The sequence below is a fragment of the Phalangium opilio genome, unplaced genomic scaffold, assembly GCF_054372755.1.
Source record: "Phalangium opilio isolate 3A_F unplaced genomic scaffold, DU_Popi_V2 ptg000209l_1, whole genome shotgun sequence".
NCBI lineage: Eukaryota > Metazoa > Arthropoda > Arachnida > Opiliones > Phalangiidae > Phalangium > Phalangium opilio.
In genome coordinates, this window is record NW_028324217.1 from 8406847 (window position 1) to 8428803 (window position 21957).

Consider the following 21957-nt stretch of genomic DNA (forward strand, 5'->3'; position numbering starts at 1 on the left):
TCAATTTTCTTAACAGTTTCAAAAATCTAAGAATGCCTTGGCGGTGATGGGTAATTTTTCTTTCATAACATGATTCATAAACTTGGTTACAAATTTATAATTGATAAGCAAAAGAGACATCGCTTGTCAATAACCAGAAATATTGACGTCACATTTCGCCAATGGTGCAACTCAGTTCACATTTACTCTGATCTGCACTAGATTTTTGTAAAATCACAAAAAAAACAGTTATTAAAAAGTTTAAAAAACTTTCGTCCGTTCTACCAGAAACGAGTATAAATAGCTTTGGTGTGATGAGAACAGAATCAGAACTTACTTAGATTTCTTATCACTTTCGTCATGCTTCTGAGTCTCTTAACCCTGTGTGCTGTGAGCGGTTTCTTAGTCGCCGATCAAAATAGTCAATTTGATGAGCGAGCGGAGTACACTTCTGTTGGAGATGCTGCTTTGGAATTTCTTTTACTGAGAGACCGTGAGAAATGTACCCTTAAATTAGTTTGTAGCGTTGGCGCAAATCTAAGTGAATATGCTAATGGACCTTATGTTGATCAAATCGCGTCATCGTTTGGGTAATGCTCTTGCAAGTGATCTCTCGAGTTGTATTATCAAAGTTTCACCACAATATTTTTTCACTATTTTGCAGATACGTTTACAAGCCATTCGATTTCAGCGTCGTTGAAAATCCTTTTCTCTTGAAAAATCTTCAAGAGAAGGCTGAAAATTCAACAACGGACGACGAAGAACTTGAATCCAGACATCATGACAACGCCATTTTCATTCGAACGCACCAGCCTTGGCGGAAAAACAATTTTTCCTGGTTGAGAATAACGCCATCTGGGGTGAAACCCTCAATGGAAATCTACCGTACTCCTGTTTCCACAATGTACTGGAAACCAATTCCAGTCACCATGAATGTGGTCACACCTAACGTCTCACTACCCACCTTAAATGTTACCAAATTCATGCGGCCGCCTTTTGTTGTCCAGAAACTAGGTCTTCCGGCTAAGAATGTATCGAATTACGTCAGACCCGCTCCCATTGGAAAGGATCGAGTTTCACTACCCGCATCGAATGTTACCAAATTCGTAAGGATTCCTGCAGTTGTACGGGTACTTACCATCGTTCAGAAGATTGTACCCGCGGCCTTGAATGATACGAAATTTGGCGGAACTGAACCCATCGTACCGGAAATGTCGCTGCCAGACGGGAACCGTACTGATGTCGAACCAGCTGACGTCATGGGGGAAGTGAAAATTCCACTAAATTTTACCAAATTGGGTAGTGTTGTCCAAGATGATGATGCTAAGCTAACCCCAGTTACTGAAGACGTTTTACAAGAGAGGCAGATCATGAAATACTCTGCCGGATACATCTTCAACAGGGCTTTCGTCGCCGGTCTACGTGGGGGTTTGGACATATGCAGTTCAACGTTTGACGGTTGCAGTATGGACGTCGAAGATATTGTTAGATTTAGTTCTAGTCTATTTTCTTCTCCTAATGTTAGTAATTAAGAAACGAAAGTGAAATTTTTATATTTAAACCTGCTGTTAATTTATTGACTAAATATACGTTTCGTATAATTTGAATAAAATTTTACTCTCAATAAATATTTTTATTTTGGCTCAAACTCTGCATTGTACACTGAACTATTCAGTATCGCAACATGAAGGTCATAAGCATATATCTAAAGTACATTACCTTCGTTGAATGGTTGCCAAGCACAATATTATCAAGTTAGGAAAGGTTTAGAATCTTCGTTTACCAAATACGTTAACATGGGACCTTTGCCTAACAACTTTAAGCATATTATTTCTAAATTGTACTAACATTTTGAATAATCAGACTTTTAACCCATGGCAACTAATACTTATGCATGTTTGAAGCAAAGAGCTGGTCCAGTGAATCCTGCAAAAGGTGACTTAACTTGCGAAATCCACTTCTGATTTGGCGAAGGAAGAAGGCATTTGTGAGCTACATTTTAAAGTGTACTTAAAATTCCACCCACTGGCCTTCGCCAAGCAAAATCTGAAGTTCAGGAGAAACGTTACCTTATAGGGGATCCACTCGACCCGCAATTTGTTTAACTGTTCCTATTCAAGAAAGATTTGAGTAGTTTTAAAATTTAAATATTTGCAGCTCTCAAATGACGTGAATGACGGATTATCTTATGACGGTGGTGAATGGTGAACCTTTCTCATTACTTTTGCAAAATGTGCTGGTTTCTCTTTATGTTATTTTCGAAATGGTCTATAATATCTAGGCTCTTTGTAACAAAATTGATGCGCCAATATAATGTGTTTTTTCTTTTTAGTATTGTTATTGTACAACAGTCTTATTCAATTTAGCAGTAGTCCAACATCATTTATTTTGCAAGGTTTAAGTCCATGTAATAAAGTAAGTATTTGCTAATTATCGAGGGGTAGGTCACTCTTTATTAAAGGAAATAAACGTAATCTTTAAAAGCCCAATTGCGCTTAATTCGTATTCGTTAGTACGGGGAATCTAAGAGTGATAAGCTCCTCGACAATTATTGCAGAAAGCTATGGTAGAGCTTTTATTACGGTCTTAAGTCCATGCCACGTTTCAGTAGAAATATTTTTAATTTTTTCAGGTGGAATTAAAAATCCGTCGTCACCTTCGTCTGGAAGTTCAAGTATGAAAGCGTACAAAGTGTGCAATGTGTCGTAGACCCAATCAACCGACGAACCTGAACTCTCGTCTGTAATGAAATTTTAAACTAAATAAGTTTTCAAAGTTTTCAAGTCTAAATATATATGCGATAGTAAAAGCTGCATAAAAACGCGCTTGTTACTATTAGGAAGGTTTATGCACAAATATGCTCAATCTATATTTCGGCCACTAACTCAATGACTGATCATCTAGTCTTCAAAAGCCCCGCGATACCTACAATGCTCACACTTTCACCATGATAGATTTATCCATATGTTCACAAGATACGTTCCAGGAGTTTGTCACTGCCGTTACTGAGAGCTTATCATGAAGTGACGTAGGTCATAGATTCTCGTGAGCGATGCCTGGTGAGGCGCTGTCAAAGGCTTAGGACAGACTAAATAAGAAGATGAACTGCAAAACCGCATGTAGTCCATTCCCGAACTAGTTCTTAGTAACTCTTCAGCATTACGAAGTATAGCTAGTGTCATACTTATGGAAGATATCTTGTAAACTTATAGTTTATATAACACGCGGCCTGCCAAATACACTGGTTGACTACAGAACGTTTCTACGCAATACGCATGGGAATTACTTTTTACTATCTCGCCTCAAAAATTCACCAGAACCACAAATAGATAAATTTCTTATTATGATATTTATAAGTGAATTTAGTACAACCAGAAGTGATATGAGACCAGAAGTACTGAGCTAACGAAATTCTTCACTCGGCGAAAGTGAATATTCTTGATAAGACAAGAACGGTTGGCCCTCTAGTAGCGGTTTCTGAATTTTCCCTCCAAAACGTGAGACGCTCGCGGTGGTAGACGGTCGAACTAGATTCAAGGAGCCGCGTCCGTGTTCGGCCGCTTTAGGATGAGGCGAAGGGGGTAGGAAATGTTTTTGGAACTCAACCAATTTTTTTCTCAGTAGTGTCACAAGTAGAATAATCTTACACCAAGTTCCTATGTAAGATTTTTTGCCGTAGCCTCTAGGTCTGAAAGTTCTGACGTTAAGCTTTTTAAAGTTCCCAACGGAGCTCGCGTGAATGGAGAGATAAAATTTCTAAAATATCGGCCACGAGCGAGAACGAGCTTTTGAAGCAGCGCTCCACAGCGGTGGAGAGTGAAGTTAAACAGGCGGGGTTAATTTATTTATCCGAGTAAGTTCAAGCAAGGGGGGGTGGAATTTTTTTAGTGAGACCCAGCTTTCCGCGGCTGATGTTAGTTGGCGCCGATAAAAAATGTTAGTAGAGAAAAACTTTGGGTGTTCAACTACCATTTACTCTACAGTAAATACATTCGGCCTAGCCTTGGGATATCAAGTTTTAGGAACACTAGAGATGAGACGTTCGTTAGAGAGAACCTGACACACAATACCCTCATTCCTAGGCTGGAAAGCTATGTCCTTTTAGATCATCTCCTTTTGGTAGTGTAGGCGCGTGGGAAGCGGCATAAAATCCTCAAATTTGTTCACTAGTGCCAGGATCTACTATCAATGCTAGAGCCATTCACTTCTAGTCTCATCTCACTTCTGGTACAACTCTTAGTAGTGAAGCAGAATATTTTTGCTAGCATATGTATGTAGTTTTGAATCTTTCTATAAAATATTTTTGGCAAAGAAAATATAACCAATGCTATGCCTCACGCTACACATAAAGGGCTTTGCCCATAAAGATATTAAATTTCTAAATCATCCCTATATCCATATTACTTCAATGAACCTTCAATATTTTGTCTATCCATATACCATTAATAGTTACTTATTAGTTAAATACACAAAAATTAACATTGCGTACATATGGTTGAATGAAGGGGTCCCACCACGTACTGCGTTCCAGAAATTGATTTTATCGCTTCGGCTCCAAGATTTGCCAGTTGATGCTAGGATTCAAGTTTTTCAAACCAAGTATGGAGATATTATTTATTTTAAAATCAAAAGTTAATCTGTAATCTTACAAGATCAATCTGGTTAGGCGTTGGAGCATTTGTGTAGCCATATGGGTACATCCAGAGCTGCGAAAAGCTATGAAGCGAGGTGTACATTTTCAAGCGACTCCCCAATTCCAAAGTAAATTTCATCAAGGATTGAGTTTCTTTTTCAGAAAATGCATTATCTCCACAATAACCATCAACGCAGGGATTATGACTAGAACCAAGTTCTAACGAAAAATTTTAATGAGGTGATCTGTATGCAATATGTACACAAAGTAATAATAGGGATAGATGCAGTTTTAGAAGCAGGAATGGAGGACAGAGAAATCTGGTTGCGTGTCAAAGCCCACTTTTTCCTTCTCCGGGACGGGTATGAAAGAAGAGGCGGGTCATAGCGACAGAGGTAAAAAGGAACTACGTATTTTTGGACGTAGTTCAAGTGAGCCAATAAGATAATTTAGAAATTTCATTACGTGTTGAAGGGAGGGGCTCTATACTGGGCTATGGGTCGGACTGAAGTAAAGGCTAACCGTTCTCCATTCCTGCTTCTAAAATTACATGGATCCCTGGTAATAATTTAAGTAGTTTCCAAGACAATAATTAGCTGGAAAACATTCTTACCACAGAAATAGGGAGTTTTAAAATTTCTGTTAAGATCTACCCCAATGCAATGATCAAACATTGCCCACGAACTCTTGGATCGATTCTTTCTCCATAATCGATCCTGAAAAACCAATAATCAGTCAATCTTGGCATGGTTCAACCTTAAACTGTGCTAAACACACCACAGAGTCTGGTGTTAAAACACCGTGATTTCAAAAGAGTTAAGACAATATATTAGGACTATGAAGGAACGTCCGATATGTGGATCCTATCATCCAAACACGTTAGATATGGCTTCAAACTAAAGGACTTTGTTTGATTGGTAACGTTGAATATCCCTATCTAACGTCTTTGTGTCGACAAACAGGATGTTCCTTCTGAACCCTAAAATCATACGTTTATAAGATATGTTCCATAATTTTGTAACTGGTTACTGAGAGCTTGTCGTGAAGCGACGTAGGCGTAACCTCATAGATTCTCGTAAAGCGACGCCTGGAGAGGCGCTGTCAAAGGCTTAGTACAGAATAAAAAGGAAGATGGACTGCAAAATCGAGTGTAGTCAATTCTCGCCTGTCAGTCTCGGAACTAGCTCGAGCTGTAAGTCTCTAGCATTACGAATAATAGGTAGTGTCGTACTTATGGAACTCTTATAAACTTATGCTAATATATTTTCTTAAGAAAAAAAGATGGTTAAACCCCAGACTCTGTGGTCTATTGACTCCTTTTTAAGGTTGAACAATGCTATACTAAAATTAAAAATGAGTCTCGACTATATTTGAAATCCTTAGTTCCATCTTAACCCTATATATCAAACAGAAAATAATGCCCCCCCCCCCCTTTGAAAAGGGTAAATTTTCAGTGACAAAACCTTTTTATTATTAAATGCTACTCCCTCTATGGTTTGACTTTACTATAGATTCAGTGCTGTTACTAACCTTTTCCCAAGTATATTGATATCCATCTGGATTAATAACCGGAAAAATGTAAAATTCAAAATTTTCAGTCAGCTCCGAATTTGAGTCTAAAATTAGCTACAATTTGTTTAAAAAAAATCAAGTGTTAATTTCAGTTATAATTTACTAACAATATAGCAAAACAGTACCTGATCAATAATAAAAAGGCAAACAGCTGTAGATATCCATTCCCTGGCGTGAATACCACATTCGTACACCAAGGCAGGTTTCAGACCAGAGTTTCCTCTTGTAATCTATATACTAATTAACTTTAAATCAGGCTTCTGAGTTGATATCCTGAGCGGTAACTTACCGCGACTCCTGAAATACTTTTGTTTTCGTACGTTGAGCCAATTGATAATTTTCTAATCAGATTTGAATGTTTTAGCGAAAGGTTTTGAAGAAATAGTTCTATCTAAACACATTGAATGAACCGTTAGTTGGTAAAGCAAAATAAACCTCTCCTAGTCGAGACGCAATAAAGAGGTTTTTTTTAAAATAATTAAATACAAGTTGGGAAAACCAAAATATTACCTCTCCGAGTCAAGAGGTCTACTACTACAAAGTTATTTACCTAGATATGGAATTATTTCTCTTTTTTGAGGTAAAAATTTACGAAATATTGAAGCAGTATTCCAAGCATAGAGAATATACAGTAAAGCTGACGACATTTTACATCCAATAAAAATAAATCTTGGACACATGGAAATCAGTCAATGGCAAAAAGAACAGGAAATCAAGTCTACGCTTCAGCTGTTTACCCTATATTCTGATAGCTACATTCACAACTGGTTAGCAGTGTAAACACTACCGTCTCGTCTCACCTCAACAATATTCTTAGTTTGCCAACATGAGTGTTAACGTTAAACAATACCAAAGCTATATTGTAGCTGGACGCACTGATAGTCAATGCGCACCATATAAAGAATAAAAACTCTGTAGCTTAGCCCTACTAATCTAATTGCCACCATCTTTTCTTCTATTATAAAATCTTAACCTGATTATTTAAGAGTGTATTTAACTTTCGGCTCACTCTGAACCGTTGATGTCTCTTCATTTCAGACACGAATATCAAAACCCAAAGTTTACTTAACCTCAGGTCTCAATTATATACACTTTATTTCACTAAGCCTATTGAGGGTAATACTAGATATACTCGCCGGAGTTTAGATCTTAGCTTTCTTCATGAAATCACTAAACCAAGGATTATTCTATATACAGATGTAGTATAGTTTAAGTAATATGCAAACAGCTTTTTCAAATAATAATATTAAAAAAATCTTTGGAATATCAAAATGAAACAGAGCTTTAAAGCTACAAAAGTTTTAAATGCATCATAATTACGAAAAATATTTCCACATTTTCACTTTATATTAAGGATAAAGGGAATATTATGGTTCTGTAGGATTTCTTTACACATCAAAACAAAACGAACTTCTAACGCAGCGCACTAGTGTAACAACGGACGGACACACACAGACAAAAACATAGACTGCTTTTTAACTCTTTCCGTATTAATATTGAATTGAGAAACAAGATTATCTTAAATATTAAAATAAATATAATTAATATTTAATATTTTCTTCGTTAGTTATTCGCCTTATTGAACGTTACATCGTTTTAAAAAAGAACAATTTAACATTCTTGAGAGACTTGACTAATATTGGCGTTTGAAATGAAGCATACGCCGGTTGCTTCGCCTTACTCAAATAGGTAGTATATAAGGGCTTCGAATCGCAGCTATGGATAAGAACAGCGCAATTGCGTGAACCTTTGGTGGAAGCCCCGTCATTGGGAGGCCAGACGTTTCTCGTAACCCTGGCCGATCGCCGCGTATGTCTTAACCTTAAGGATGATGATGGAGTAGAAGCCAGGTGTGCAGACTGGTGTTCATGTGGGATGGACAAAGACCAGAAGATGGTGGGGATTAGAAGCCAGTGTTTACAGACTGGTGTCCATGTGGGATGGACAAAGACCAGAAGATGGTGGTGTGTAGAAGCTAGTGTTTACAGATTGGTGTTCCATGTGGGATGGACAAAGACCAAAAGATGTTGGTGTGTAGAAGCCAGTGTGTACAGACTGGTGTCCAAGTGGGATGGACAAAGACCAGAAAATGGTGGTGTGTAGAAGCCAGTGTGTACAGACTGGTGTCCATGTGGCATGGAAAAAGAGCCCCAATGATGGTGGACTATAGCAGCCAGTGGGTAAAGACTGGTGTCCATATGAGATGGACAAATGGCCAGAAGATGGTGGTGTTAGACAGGTAATGGATAATAGCTATGGTAAGTGGAATCCAAATTTCCGGGAACTGTAAATGCGGTCTGGATTTTGGGAAAACGTTTGCTCCTATTTGAAAACTGCGAACGCGGTCCCCTGGGGTGTAAGTCAACAACAACAGACTGACAGACACACAGACAGACACGTCGAAATTAGAACCTCTCCGTGACATACGTCACTCGGAGAGGTAAAAAAATAATTAATATTAATTATTTTAATCGTCATTAATTTACCTTAATTCTAGTTAAATCGTGTTAAGAAACTTTATTTTAAACATAGCTATTGTTGACGTTTGAATTCAAGCGTATGTCTCTTTAACAATTTTTGGAAACTTTAAAGTATATAAGGCGATTGATGCACAACGATAAGAGAAGCCGCAATTGGGAGGCTAGACGTTTCTCGTAACCCTAGCCGACCGCCGCCTATATCTTAGTCGCGGTGACAGAGACACACACACTCATACGTCCAGTGTAATACCTCTCCGTGAGGTCATCGTCACTCGGAGAGGTTAAAGAGAGTAAACTAATTTCTTAACACAATTGCCTCATCATATAACAGAGTTGTAGTTTGCAAGCATTTACACACCTCAAAATAGTCGTGATATTCTTCTAAGTTGAAGTTTGTAGCATCACCGTTGTAATTCAACCGCCTTGATTTCTGTCCATTAATGAAACTGAAAAAAGGAAGTAACGAAAAGTGAGTAGATACAATGTTTAAATTGCAGTAATGGAAATGCACAAATAACAAGCAACGAAAATAATTTCGTATTAGCTACGTGTGGTTAATATGTATGTGTGTGTGTGCGTGTCGGGGAGGGCCAATGAATAGATAATAAAACAACAACCTACACTTTGTAATTTTAGCCTAGCACTGAAACCAAATTACTATGAGCAACTGATTCATATAATTAGTCATAATGAGAAAAAAATATTATGAACTTAAAAGAACAGTGTGACTTCAACTGATAAGCATGATATAGCTCTTCCCTTGACAACTGTAAATGATATCCATTACGAATTGCGTAGTAACTGCCCAGCACAGGGGAATCAAAAATGTTGATCACAGACAAACACAAACACAAAACAATATTGCCACTGTGCTCATATTCCTCCCGCGCTAACATAAACAAGAAAGAACCGGAATATAAAGAATCTATTCGATGAAGCTTCATTCAAGCTATTACCATGAATCTATATAACTATAGATTTAGATTCATGCTAATACTAAGGCTCACATACACCATACATACACACGAGTCATAAGCCCATTATTTTACATAAGTAAACGTAGCTAGGAACGGAAAGCGAAGTCGCGGGCTTGACAATCAAGAAACATGCCGCGTGGTTGTACGATAGTTCATTAGGGGTTACCTTCCATAAAGAGACATAAAACCTTCAGACATGCGCAAGGGACATGCATAACACAGTTGGTATACAACCAGGTTTTGTTTAGAATTCCGCTTCCAGTACTTTCATACTCCATGCAGGCATACTGACCTCTCAATATCCGGAATTGATACTTTATAATTGATTCCATGTTCTTTTAGTGCCTCAGCAACGCCTTCTTTTGAATTACGAGTAACGTGGAGTAAAACACTACTGTTTTCTCTTATTACTTTACTCCATATATCAACCTAAAAAAATAGGAAATGTGTAAAAAGTAAGATTAAAAACAGATCCTATAAAAAATGATTCAGATAGTATCAATTTCTGAATAGAAATATTTCTACTTTATATTACTTTTAACGCCTTAGTAACAGATTTTAGAACTTCTATTTCAATTTCATCAGACATTTTGACGGCCCATAATTCATGCCTTTGAAATATTCAAACAAAAACATTTATCAGAACGGCCTAATTTCAAATACACAGTTTCCTTGCGTGTTTGAGGCCATTTAAACTACTCATTCTCTCTTTTTGGGCAATGAAGGTCTGAACGATCATTTGCGATTTAAGGTTGAGAATCAGAAAGGGTAATGACCAATTCACCCACGCAAAAGAAAACCGGTGTTAAACTTAATAATTTAAGCTATTGGACTCTAATAGCTCATAACAGAAATTTACCCTGTATAAATTTCAGAAAAACATTTTTGCAGAAGCAAAAAGATACAGAATATACACGGAATCATTTTTAATGTCTGTCCACGTCAGTGTTGATTGCTATAATATAATGTTACCTCAAAGGGACGGATGCAAATTTTCCCACACTATCTTATCTTTTGCAAAAGCAAACAATTCACAACGATTAATGCATCCTCGATTTAGGACATTTTGTCCCCATACTAATATCTGATTGAAGGTAAGGTGAAGGGCTTAAAACTTTCTTAAACCGCCAGATCCTCCTTCATCGAGTTTCATTGGCTATTCACATATACAGGACAACCGCCCATCCTTTATGTACTCGTTCAGAACAGGTAAAGAAAACTTTTTTACATTCAGGTTCGACGCTCATAGATCGCGTAAATCAAGGCACGAGTCGCTGGCTACGTCAATATCACGTGGTTTCTTAGTTCAAATACATTATGCATGATGTCAGAGGTGACCGTTTTTAAACGTCTTCCCCTTTTATACAAGCAGAAAGACCCAGAAATGACCTGTTAAAGATATCAAGTAGAATTCTTTGTATTCCTGATAAAAAATCGATAAAGTAGTTTCATATCGTTATTTTCTCTCCAGTGACCTTTTGCTGTTGAACAACTCAAAGACTACTCAACTGTTTTATGTAGAAGATATTTTCAAGAAACTATACATGACTAACAGCGAAGGAACCCAGAGTTATCCGTCAAACCCTCAATATAATTTTTGCTAACGTCATTTTGAAATATAGCACCATGTGCAACACCAAAAATTGTTTTTAAACATTAAACATATCAAGGAGTACTATATCGGGCCCACACCACACCCCATATAAAAAGCAGCATAAAAATTTTCCTACTCTTATAATTCAAATAATAAATATTAAATAAAACTGCGAATGTTAAACTTTTGGGGGCTCCAATTTATTCTTTAGGTTTCGATAAATTGGTGATTTTAGGCCCACATGACTTGGTTATAATTTTAACAAGTCACGCAAATCCGGATTTTCGTTTAGCTAGGTGTGACTGGGGTGGTAATGTAAGTTACGTATGTGCTAAAGTTACAAAGTAGTACAGTACCCGTGTCTTCTAAGTTCCTAAGGTTATATAAGAGATGACCCAACGGTTGGTGTACAACAAGTTTTTATATAAACACGCTTACTCATAGAATTAATTTATTTCCAACTCAATCAACATTTTAAACCAGACATGCGAATCCTCGTTGCGGATTTTGTCTAATCATTTTCAAGCCAGACCTGTTTTTCGTGTGGTACAAACAGGTAAAGGAACGAAATAACGAACGAACAAAACATCAACGGAAAGTTAGGTGTGTTTTATAACCACACCTTATCATTATCATCATTTCAATGGACATTACAGTTTCATTCTATTTTTTTATTTTTTTCCGGTGCTTATGGCAAGACAATGTGCCTCATTGTTAAAATGCAATTTGATATGCAAAAAATATTCCTCGTTAATGTCGTCTGAAAAGAAATGATATTGTTATGAGAATTATAGTGGCAGAACAATGGGTATTACATGCGTTTACATAAATACGCTTCCTAAATGTCCAAGTTTGAATAGAAATGAAAACGATTATGAGAGAACAATAGGTATAACATTATATTACATTTTGAGAACTACGCAATATAAAAGTGAAAATTCGTGATCGCGTCAGCACTAACGTTTTTCAAACCACACGATAAGCCGAACTTTCCTTTTCTCGTTTGTTGTTTTTCAAATCGTTGGAAATGACTTTGAAAAGTTTGAATTGCCGATATTTATCTTTAGGAATTTTCTTTTTGATCTTTCCTAGTTGCTTATGTGGTGGTTATCATTTTAAAGGAAAAGATTACAGTGCAAGTCCAACAGTGGGCATTAGTGAGTATAAAATTTAACTGTACAAAAAGTTCATAACCATTTATATAAAGTCCTGTTTCACATCACAAATCACGTGACATAGTCCTCTAAACTTATAGTGGACTGAATTGAAAATTTAATCAATTGTTTAACGAATATTTTAATGTACAAAAGACGTGATATGAGCGTATTTTTAAATCGCTGAAATTTTCAGGATGTCCTAGCGGAAGTTGTTCTGGTATTCAAAGTAGATTTTTCTAAAATATTTTGAGCACCTCTCAGCTTGTTTAACCATGGGTTATGCCTAACAGTTTTTGTCGACGTTACACAGTGACTTTTAGTGCACGATTGTTGGCCGTCAATTTCCGGAAACAGGATTGCCAGTTTCCGAATGTACGAGACAGTGAAAAAAAACTTTATTATCATATTATATGCAGGATCAAAATTTACTTCTATAACCCGTTATGAAATATTTATTACAATCAGAAGTATATAACACTTCTCTTCAAGAGAAGTGTACCACACTGCGGAGTAATTGTAACATGATTCATCCCAACGTCAGAACATTTGGAGCAAGGTTCCTAAACCGAATCACATACGCAATAAATAGTTCCCTCATCATTACTCTATTAGCATTTAACTATTCACCAAGGCGCATGTGCTAGGCGATTTTTTCCCCACGTCAAGACAATCAAGGTTTGTGGGTTGATTGCTGAGGATTTAGTACCATACAGTTTTAGAACTCACCCCACGGTGTGATGCCCATCTGAAGTTTGATGAGCAGGAGAGCAAATAAAAAGGGTGAACCAGTTAAGAATCACGTTACGTAACTGAAATATTAAGCGGATACAGAGGGTCATCCTTCTTCTGCTTAGTCCAATAAAAGGACGCGGCTTCCCAGACAAAATTATTTACTAATAAAACTCTTTGTTTTGAAAACCTATAACCAAACTCAAATCACTTTAAACTCTGTAATGTCTCTTTATGCATTTTAAGCATAATTTCTAACATTTTATTTTAGGTGTTTTGTGAAAAGTTTAAAACTGAATGATATGGATTAAAAATGAATGAAAAGGCTTAGGTTTTTATTTTATTTTAGGCGTATGTCAGGGGAAGAAAACTGACTGTTTTGAATTGAAAAAGGATTCCCCAGACGAAGGATGGAGTCACAAGTTAAATGAAAAATTGTGGGGTTTTAAATGTTTTAAAGATTTGGGAAGATTCGACAACATGAACATTTGCGGAGGCGTTTTATCAGGTAACTAGCTCATTTGTATTACCTCTCCGATGACGTCATGGAGAGGTATTACACTGTACGTTTCTGTGTGTGTGTGTCTGTCACCGCGTTCACAGTTGGCAAATCGGAGCAAACGTGTTCGTAGAAAGCAATTTTTGGCTTCTACTCCCATCGTTAGGGGAGTAGCGATCTGCTAGGGTTACGAGAAACATCTAGCCTCGTAAAAGTCTAGTTATCTCAATGGTCAACGATATTCAGGCAGGCTAGTCGAGGTCAGAATGAGGTTTTCTAATTTTTCCCCAAAATATTTATATCTGGATTCTAAGATGGAGGAACAATGGATGAGAAAGCAATGACATGATGAATTCTCAATGCATTCGAAATACAGAGCAGAATCTGATCCCGTTTTATGTAATCCTGTATCTTTCATATTCAAACCTGAATGGTTTTGATTTAACCCTGGCTAGGGTCCTAAGGGACTTACCCTTACAAAAATCTTCTTAAGAGTTCTAAAGGAATTTCTTTGGAACCCTACGGAGCCCTTGGGATCATTTTCTAAAGAAACTTTTTCCAAAGACTTCCTTGGAATTTCCTAAAGAATTCTTGAGATAAATTTCTAAAGAAGGTCTAGGGATTATTTTCTAAAGAAATTCTTTAGGAATTCTAGAGATAAATTTCCTAAGAAGGTCTAGGGATTATTTTCTAAAGAAATTCTTTAGGAATTCTAGAGATAAATTTCCAAAGAATGTCTTGGGATTATTTTCTAAAGAAATTCTTTAGAAATTCTAGACATAAATTTCCAAAGAGTGTCTTGGGATTATTTTCTAAAGAAATTCTTTAGGAGTTCTAGAGATAAATTTCCCAAGAATGTCTTGGGATTATTTTCTAAAGAAATACTTTAGGAATTCTAGACATAAATTTCCAAAGAGTGTCTTGGGATTATTTTCTAAAGAAATTATTTAGGAGTTCTAGAGATAAATTTCCAAAGAGTGTCTTGGGATTATTTTCTAAAGAAATTCTTTAGGAGTTCTAGAGATAAATTTCCTAAGAATGTCTTGGGATTATTTTCTAAAGAAATACTTTAGGAATTCTAGACATAAATTTCCAAAGAGTGTCTTGTGATTATTTTCTAAAGAAATTCTTTAGGAGTTCTAGAGATAAATTTCCTAAGAATGTCTTGGGATTATTTTCCAAAGAAATTCTTTAGGAATTCTAGACATAAATTTCCAAAGAGTGTCTTGGGATTATTTTCTAAAGAAATTCTTTAGGAGTTCTAGAGATAAATTTCCTAAGAATGTCTTGGGATTATTTTCTAAAGAAATTCTTTAGGAATTCTAGAGATAAGTTTCCTAAGATGGTCTAGGGAATATTTTCCAACGAAATTCTTTAGGAATTCTTGAGATCATTTCCAAAGAAAGTCTAGGGTTTATTTCCCAAAGAAGTTCGATAGGAATTATTGAGATAAATGTCCAATGAAGCTCTTGGGTTTAATATCCAAAGAAATTCGATAAGAATTCTAGAGAAGAATTTGCAAAGAAGGTTTATTTTCCAACGAAATTGGTTAAGAATTTTAGAGATGAATTTCAAAGGGCCAGATATATTGCAATTATGCTTTTCATATAATTATCTCAAAATATTTTACCCAAATTGTTTAGCTAAAGTTTTACTAGATAGACATTAACTTGATGGTTTAAAAAAAAATAAAACGTTTCACGAAGGCTTGTCCCGTAGCTAAGGCTCAGCAAGCGCTGAAATGGAATGTTATATTTACCTACTTTTTTATTTTTTTATTTTTTTTTTTTGCCTTTAATAATCCGTGAGGTGTTGATGTGGAGTTGTCCCATTACGCCGAATCCCGTTAAACCGAAATCCCAATAAATCGAATCCCGTTAAACCGATTCCCAATAAATCGAAATTTTAAGTATTGCTTTTCTCAATCAAGCCCGTTGGGCGGTTTCTGTCTATTGGGAATTTTTTATCAGAAATGTTATCTGTTGTTAGTGTTTTATAATTCTTCGTCAAAAGTTAATTAAGCAATGGTGGTTTCCGTCTCACCGTGGCCTAGTGGAAGAGTATCGGACCATCAATCGACAGACCCTGGATCGAATCCTCGAAAGGAAAAGTAAGTTTCGTAATACTAACATTCGTGTGTTTGCATACTAAAGTCATTATAAACTAAATTAGTTGCATCTGCCTTACGGTTAGGTTAGGTTAGGTTAGGTTAGGTTAGGTTAGGTTAGGTTAGGTTAGGTTAGGTTAGGTTAGGTTAGGTTAGGTTAGGTTAGCTTAGCTTAGCTTAGCTTAGCTTAGCTTAGCTTAGCTTAGCTTAGGTTAGGTTAGGTTAGGTTAGGTTAGGTTAGGTTAGGTTAGGTTAGGTTAGGTTAGGTTAGGTTAGGTTAGGTTAGGTTAGGTTAGGTTAGGTTAGGTTAGGTTAGGTTAGGTTAGGTTAGGTTTGGTTCCAATAATTCGTTGACACCTTTGCCAAAATGTGCTCCTTTTAATTAGCTACCACCTTTTCCAAAATATTCTCCCTTTAAATAGCTACCACCTTTTCCAAAACATTCTCCTATTAATTAGCTGCCACCTTTTCCAAAAGATTTTCCTATTAATTAGCTGCCACCTTTTTCAAAATATTCTCCTACTAATTAGCTGCAACCTTTTCCAAAACATTCTCCTACTAATTAGCTACAACATTTTCCAAAATATTCTCCTTTTAACTAGCTACCACCTTTTCCAAAATATTCTCCTTTTAATTAGCTGCCACCTTTTCCAAAATATTCTTCTATTAATTAGCTGCCACCTTTTCCAAAATATTCTTCTATTAATTAGCTGCCACCTTTTCCAAAATATTTTCCTATTAATTAGCTGCAACCTTTTCCAAAACATTCTCCTACTAATTAGCTGCCACATTTTCCAAAAGATTCTTCTTTTAATTAGCTACCACCTTTTCTAAAATATTCTCCTATTAATTAGCTGCCACCTTTTCCAAAAGATTTTCCTATTAATTAGCTGTCACCTTTTCCAAAAGATTTTCCTATTAATTAGCTTCCACCTTTTCCAAAATATTCTCTAATTAATTATCTGACATCTTTTCCAAAATATTTCTATTATTGCTAATAAATTGTTAAGCTTAAATAAATATCCTTTATGAATATACAAGAAGCCTCTCTTGTTAGCAATCCGCTCCATGTTTCACATAGATTTAAAATTGAGCATTGAAAATCATCTCCTTATATAGCGTACAAAAATTCAATTTTAGACATAACCATAAACATTTTTGTGTGGTTGTTCAAAAAAAAACACGATTTTTATTTCAGAATATAACCAGCTTAAAAAATATATTTAAGACATTGAAATGCCAATCTTAAGAAAAAGAACCCGCCAAAGTATGAAAATTAACCCGCACATTTGGCGTTTTCGGTCCAATGGGATTCGGTTCAATGGGACATTCGATCTAATGGGATTCGGTCTAATGGGACTTTCGATCCAACGGGATTCGGTCTAATGGGACGGGAGCGTTGATGTAATGGATAAAATAGATTAAAAGTAAAATAAGAGTAATTAAAATCGTTATGTTTAGATTTACAGGGAGTATAAGCTGTCAGTCGGAAGTTTTGATTAATTCTCTTATGTGCAGTTTTATCTTTATTTCGAGCATAATTAGAGCCCAAAATAAATATTTTTTTAAAAACATTGTAGAGAAAATTAGCTTAAACTCGTTTCTGATACTCAAAAAACTTTCAGTGAATATACATTATTAAATTTAACAACAACGTCTGTATCTACTGCTTGGCCGTTAAAGCCTCCAAAACCCACTTAGTACCCCATACAATTACACAAGGTTTAAAACTTTCTGCCGTTTACGGATGTTTTTAAGTAGATTAAATGTCTGACTTTTAAAGAAATTTCACACTGCATGCGAGAACTTCCCTCTCTATAAGGGGTGTAGTTCAGCATATAAGAACTACACTTCCTGTATTGGGATATGGTTCTGCATGAAAGAACTATCCTCGTTTCAAGTGGCTAAATTATTTTACCACTTCTCTATATATTTCCCACGAAAATTCCAAAGACATTTCCCAAGTAAATTCCAAAGACATTTCCCAAGAAAATTCCAAAGACATTTCCCAAGAAAATTCCAAAGATATTTACCCAAGATATTTCCAATGACATTTCCTTAGTAAATTCCAAAGACATTTCCCAAGGAAATTCCAAAGATATTTCCCAAGGAAATTCCAAAGACATTTCCCAAGGAAATTCCAAAGATATTTCCCATGAAAATTCCAAAGATATTTCCCATGAAAATCCCAAAGATATTTCCCAAGAAATTCCCAAGGAAATTCCAAAGATATTTCCCATGAAAATTCCAAAGATATTTCCCAAGAAATTCCCAAGGAAATTCCAAAGATATTTCCCATGAAAATTCCAAAGATATTTCCCAAGAAATTTCCAAAGATATTTCGCAAGAAAATTCCAAAGATATTTCCAAAGTAATTTCCAAAGAAAAAGAGGCCAATATTCCCCAATTTCCTAAAGAACGCCTTAAGGATTTCCAAAGAAATTTCCCAAGGAATTTTCTTAAGAGTTCTTAAGAAGATTTTTGAAAGGGTAATGGAGGCCGGTTTCTTCGGTTTTGACCCTTTTGGGTAGGCGGGTTATGATTTACCCCAAATCCACCGAGTCGATCCACCTGAGCGTATTTCAAATACTTCACTGATTAAACACACCATCGTAACCAATTTTGGTTCAAAATACATTTCTTACGAAATTGTATTTCAGGATCAATAGGTACTTGCACTGAAGATTATGATAACGAGTGGATGAACTGCGACGAGAAATGCAGAAAGCTGCATCCCAAGTTGGCGGGAGATTGCACTAAAGGACGTGAAGAGGGTAAAGAACGATGTGTGTGTTTCCACGCAGAAATAGGTTTTTGTACCGCACTGGATGTTGCGGATGGGGACGTTTGCCGAAGAAGAGGTGACGCTTTCAGCGGAAAACACAGAGATATGATGAATAATTTGGAGTGCAGGGATGACCTGCTCAGATTTCCAAATGTTACGGTCTGCGCTGCTGAACCACTGTGTAAATTTTACGTATACTTTCTCTAAAACTTTGTAGCACTTTTTTTCTCAACTAGGCCTACATCGAGAGACAGAGAAATGTGTAGATAGTTTAGTAGCATGAAAACCGCACAGCAGGTGGCGCCTATAATCTCCTCTGTATTTGCCCTATCTTTCTTTTTAATGTTTCGGATCATAAGGAGCTTGAAGATTATTATGTAAGCAAAATAAGGTGTTTGCTGAAAACGCCATTTTCCAAGATGGCGTCAAAAATTCGGCTCTAGAGCATTGGAGTTTTAGTCTATTTATTTTTCGTATCGAAAAAGTACCAGTGTAAAAAATATAGAATTATGTTAGGTAAAGTAGGGAGGGTAGGCTAGGTTACTCAAAGTAAAATTAAATACTCTAAAATGAATGAAAGATATACAGGTTATGTTAGGTTTCATTTGATAACTTGAAACACTAAATACTCTGAAGTTATTGAAATTCGTAAAATAATTAAGGTTAGGCTAATTCCCTCAAAGTATAAAGAAATACTCTAAAATAAATGAAAAGACATAGACCCAAATAGCACTGTCTAAGGCTAACCTGTGTCAATGCTACATTTGATCTAAGGGGAATAGGTCAAATCAGGAATTTGGTCGAACAGAGACGCGGTTTCAGACCAAATATATAGTGGATCATAAGTTTATAAGTTATGTTCCATAAGTATGACACTACCTATATTAGTAATGCTCGAGATTTACTGAGACCCAGTTTGGGAACGACGCGAGAATTGACTACCATCGGTTTTGCTATTGGGCCTGTACTAAACCTTTGACAGCGCCTCACCAGACGCCGCTTTACGAGAATCTATGACGTTTCACGTACGTCACGACTCACTTCATGACAAGCTCTCAGTAACCAGTGACAAACTTATGGAACATATCTTATGAACTTATGATTGGATGTAGTCAAAAACAACACCGTAAAGGTGGATTCGCAAAGGCGCTGAAACCACTCAAAAAGCGTAAAGCTGAAGCTGAAGCTGAAAAAAACTGAGCGCTTTTTTTCCAAAAAAAAGTTTCATCTTCAAAAACCAGTTTAAGCTATGCGCTGTACCTTTCGCAAAGCAGCAGGTTTTATTAACAGCCGCTAGGGATTCATCACAAAAAATATAGAAATAAAATGACGTCGGTGAATCGGAACTTGTTGCTGTTATTATTATTTAAAAAGAAATTATTACTTTTGAAACGAAAAAGAAGAACCCAAAACCTTTTGCGGAAAAAGCGCTGTTGGTGGGTTCATCCCATCTGGAAAAACAGAAAAACTGAAGGAGACTATCAAATGTTAAGCCTTGGCTGTTAATGGGGAAAAATAGATGAGTGGCTAAATGTGCGCATGTTTTGGTTATTATTAAGGTTTATCAACTGAGTAAATTTCTCCCTTTTCCAAAATATTACTCAATTGGATATGTTTTAAGCTGGAATTATTGCTACTTTTCCAAATTATTCTAATTAGATTGTTTATTGTAACCTCTTTCCACAATATTGTTATTTTATCTCATTTCTATCCTTTTTGCTATTTTCTTCTCTCAAATATTTTTCGCTTTTTGTTATCGTTTTCTTGTTTAATTAATTATTTCACAGAAAACATTTTCAAGATAACGAGACACGATATTAACCGTTTTAAAATACCCGCGTAAATAATTTCAAAACCCTGACCCCAGCGACCCCTTTTTTGATTGGCTCTTGGCATCACGTGGTACGGCGCTGAAGCTGAAAGATCAACCTCGGTTTGATCTTGGCCGAAACTTAAAATCAGCCTGCTTTCAGCGTTTGCTTTGCGCTTCAACTTTAAAAAACCAGTTATTGCCTCTTTGCGAAAGAGTCCACTGAAAATGATTTTTTCATTCAGCTTTCATTTTCGACTTTCAGCGCCTTTGCGAATCCACCTTTAGAGCTAGATTTTACATATTCATTGTCACATAAATCGATAAAGATATAAGAATTCCGTCAAAGGTACTAACATTTTTTTCGTGTTTTTTAGACCATAGAGGTGTCAATTGTGTATCTAACGCCACAAAACCGTTTGGAAATTGGAAGGATTGCGATGCTACCTGTAGAGATATTGATCCCACTTTGGGAGGAGATTGTAACAGTAGCGGAGAATGCGTTTGCATTTCTGCCGAGAAAATCTTACGCTTTAACATCTAGCCCCAGAGATAATGTAATTAGAATACAGATTAAATATTGAAATCTGTACTGTCACTTAAATAAAATTACGCTTAAAAACCGTTCTTCTTTGTTGTACTTAATTTTCGGACATGTTTTTTTTCCATAAATTTGAAATGCCTAACGATCTTTGAAATGTGAAAAAGTATGTAACGTCCAAATTACTTATTTTCCCAATTTAATAAATATTCATGTTGGTATGACTTAAAATTCTTCCAAATTCAAAATTCACGCATTCAAATGATTGCAAAAACACCATTCTTAAATTCCATAAGTTAAATTTAAAGCTCAAAGAACTTCAATAGTATTGTTTAGTCACGGGGTCCCTGATGCTGGTCGTTCGGGATCTCAAGCTGAACAATATCTATTGAATTCTTTTACTCAACGGGCGTGGTTGACCTGCTGCAGAGGTTACCCATTTGTTCCGCCAGGTCATCTATTGGGATACTACGACAGTAGTTCCTTAAACTTTACCCCTCTCTCCCCCGTTTATCAATACCCCATTATAATAACTAGAAAACAGGGTTGACAATATTGTATAGATGTAAGTTAAGAAAACACCTGCAGATTGCAAAGGTGTAAATATATTTTTCAAAGAGGTAAACCTCTGACGTAGCGTAAGAAAACCCATGACACACGGAGTCGATGAAAAACATGATGAGGTCAACCAAAGGGAAAGGCCCAGAGGACCAGAACCAAAAGGACCAGGCCGAAGAAGATATTAGAAGAGGAGATTCTCTTTTTGGACGCTGAGGACGAAAGGTCGAACCGTCGAACCAAGATCGGTCTCGCGACTATGGTCGCTAAGTTAAAACCAGGCCCCGCACTTCGTCCGTTGGGCTCTCGCGCCGTATCTATATGTATATCCGCCAGTACTTACCGTCCCGTGTCGATGGGAAAATAGACGACAACCATCTATTTTAAAAGATTAAAATTTAATTATCTTTATGTGCGCGTTAATTATCTCTTGGTGCACGTTAATTGGAATAAATCCTACGATTCGTCATGGGCCAAAACGTGGACAAAACCATAGAGATGACTCTCAACTCTAAAAACAATTGAGTACCTCCCCG

The 21957-nt window shown here is 36.3% G+C and overlaps 4 protein-coding genes and 1 long non-coding RNA gene across 6 annotated transcripts; 2 read left to right on the forward strand and 3 right to left on the reverse strand.

Annotated features, from left to right (window-relative positions):
• Window positions 1-211: 211 nt before the first annotated feature.
• Window positions 212-1733, forward strand: LOC149618866 (uncharacterized). The gene is made up of 2 exons (XM_089854398.1): window positions 212-569; window positions 644-1733. Exons 1-2 carry the CDS (start codon window positions 340-342, stop codon window positions 1509-1511), a joined length of 1098 nt encoding a protein of 365 aa, XP_089710524.1. The 5' UTR covers window positions 212-339; the 3' UTR covers window positions 1512-1733.
• Window positions 1734-2527: 794 nt separating this feature from the next.
• Window positions 2528-4792, reverse strand: LOC149618867 (carboxypeptidase A4-like). The gene is made up of 3 exons (XM_089854138.1): window positions 4629-4792; window positions 4469-4553; window positions 2528-2719 (listed from the first exon to the last, which is right to left on the reverse strand). Exons 1-3 carry the CDS (start codon window positions 4749-4751, stop codon window positions 2541-2543), a joined length of 387 nt encoding a protein of 128 aa, XP_089710264.1. The 5' UTR covers window positions 4752-4792; the 3' UTR covers window positions 2528-2540.
• Window positions 4793-5181: 389 nt separating this feature from the next.
• On the reverse strand, window positions 5182-8382 carry LOC149618868 (carboxypeptidase B2-like). Its single transcript, XM_089854535.1, has 5 exons — window positions 8302-8382; window positions 6474-6575; window positions 6310-6414; window positions 6143-6238; window positions 5182-5328 (listed from the first exon to the last, which is right to left on the reverse strand). Exons 1-5 carry the CDS (start codon window positions 8380-8382, stop codon window positions 5182-5184), a joined length of 531 nt encoding a protein of 176 aa, XP_089710661.1.
• On the forward strand, window positions 7824-20886 carry LOC149618869 (uncharacterized). 2 transcript variants are annotated; one of them, XM_089855088.1, is made up of 3 exons: window positions 7824-8423; window positions 18388-18693; window positions 20700-20886. In XM_089855088.1, the coding sequence occupies exons 2-3, from the start codon at window positions 18429-18431 to the stop codon at window positions 20864-20866; spliced, it is 432 nt and encodes a 143-aa protein (XP_089711214.1). In that variant the 5' UTR covers window positions 7824-8423; window positions 18388-18428; the 3' UTR covers window positions 20867-20886. The 2 variants fall into 2 exon arrangements, with proteins under 2 accessions (XP_089711214.1, XP_089711213.1); XM_089855087.1 differs by lacking the exon at window positions 7824-8423 and adding an exon at window positions 13435-13629.
• On the reverse strand, window positions 9032-10669 carry LOC149618870 (uncharacterized). The gene is made up of 3 exons (XR_016375403.1): window positions 10614-10669; window positions 9934-10070; window positions 9032-9110 (listed from the first exon to the last, which is right to left on the reverse strand). It is a non-coding gene; the product is annotated as an uncharacterized LOC149618870 (long non-coding RNA).
• Window positions 20887-21957: the final 1071 nt, after the last annotated feature.

Excerpts from the sequence above, each read along its gene's own strand:
- LOC149618866 (XM_089854398.1), top strand. The coding sequence starts at position 340 with ATGCTTCTGAGTCTCTTAACCCTGTGTGCTGTGAGCGGTTTCTTAGTC. Across the intron at positions 570-643 it reads CAAATCGCGTCATCGTTTGG|ATACGTTTACAAGCCATTCG; the intron begins GTAATGCTCTTG and ends ACTATTTTGCAG.
- LOC149618868 (XM_089854535.1), bottom strand. The coding sequence starts at position 8,382 with ATGGACACCAGTCTTTACCCACTGGCTGCTATAGTCCACCATCATTGG. Across the intron at positions 6,576-8,301 it reads TGCCACATGGACACCAGTCT|ATAGAACTATTTCTTCAAAA; the intron begins GTACACACTGGC and ends CAATGTGTTTAG. Across the intron at positions 6,415-6,473 it reads AAAGTATTTCAGGAGTCGCG|ATTACAAGAGGAAACTCTGG; the intron begins GTAAGTTACCGC and ends ATTAGTATATAG.
- LOC149618867 (XM_089854138.1), bottom strand. The coding sequence starts at position 4,751 with ATGAAATTTACTTTGGAATTGGGGAGTCGCTTGAAAATGTACACCTCG. Across the intron at positions 4,554-4,628 it reads CGCCTAACCAGATTGATCTT|CATCAACTGGCAAATCTTGG; the intron begins GTAAGATTACAG and ends CTTGAATCCTAG. Across the intron at positions 2,720-4,468 it reads ACCCCTTCATTCAACCATAT|ACGAGAGTTCAGGTTCGTCG; the intron begins GTACGCAATGTT and ends ATTTCATTACAG.
- LOC149618869 (XM_089855087.1), top strand. The coding sequence starts at position 13,602 with ATGAACATTTGCGGAGGCGTTTTATCAG. Across the intron at positions 13,630-18,387 it reads TTGCGGAGGCGTTTTATCAG|GATCAATAGGTACTTGCACT; the intron begins GTAACTAGCTCA and ends ATTGTATTTCAG. Across the intron at positions 18,694-20,699 it reads CTGCGCTGCTGAACCACTGT|ACCATAGAGGTGTCAATTGT; the intron begins GTAAATTTTACG and ends CGTGTTTTTTAG.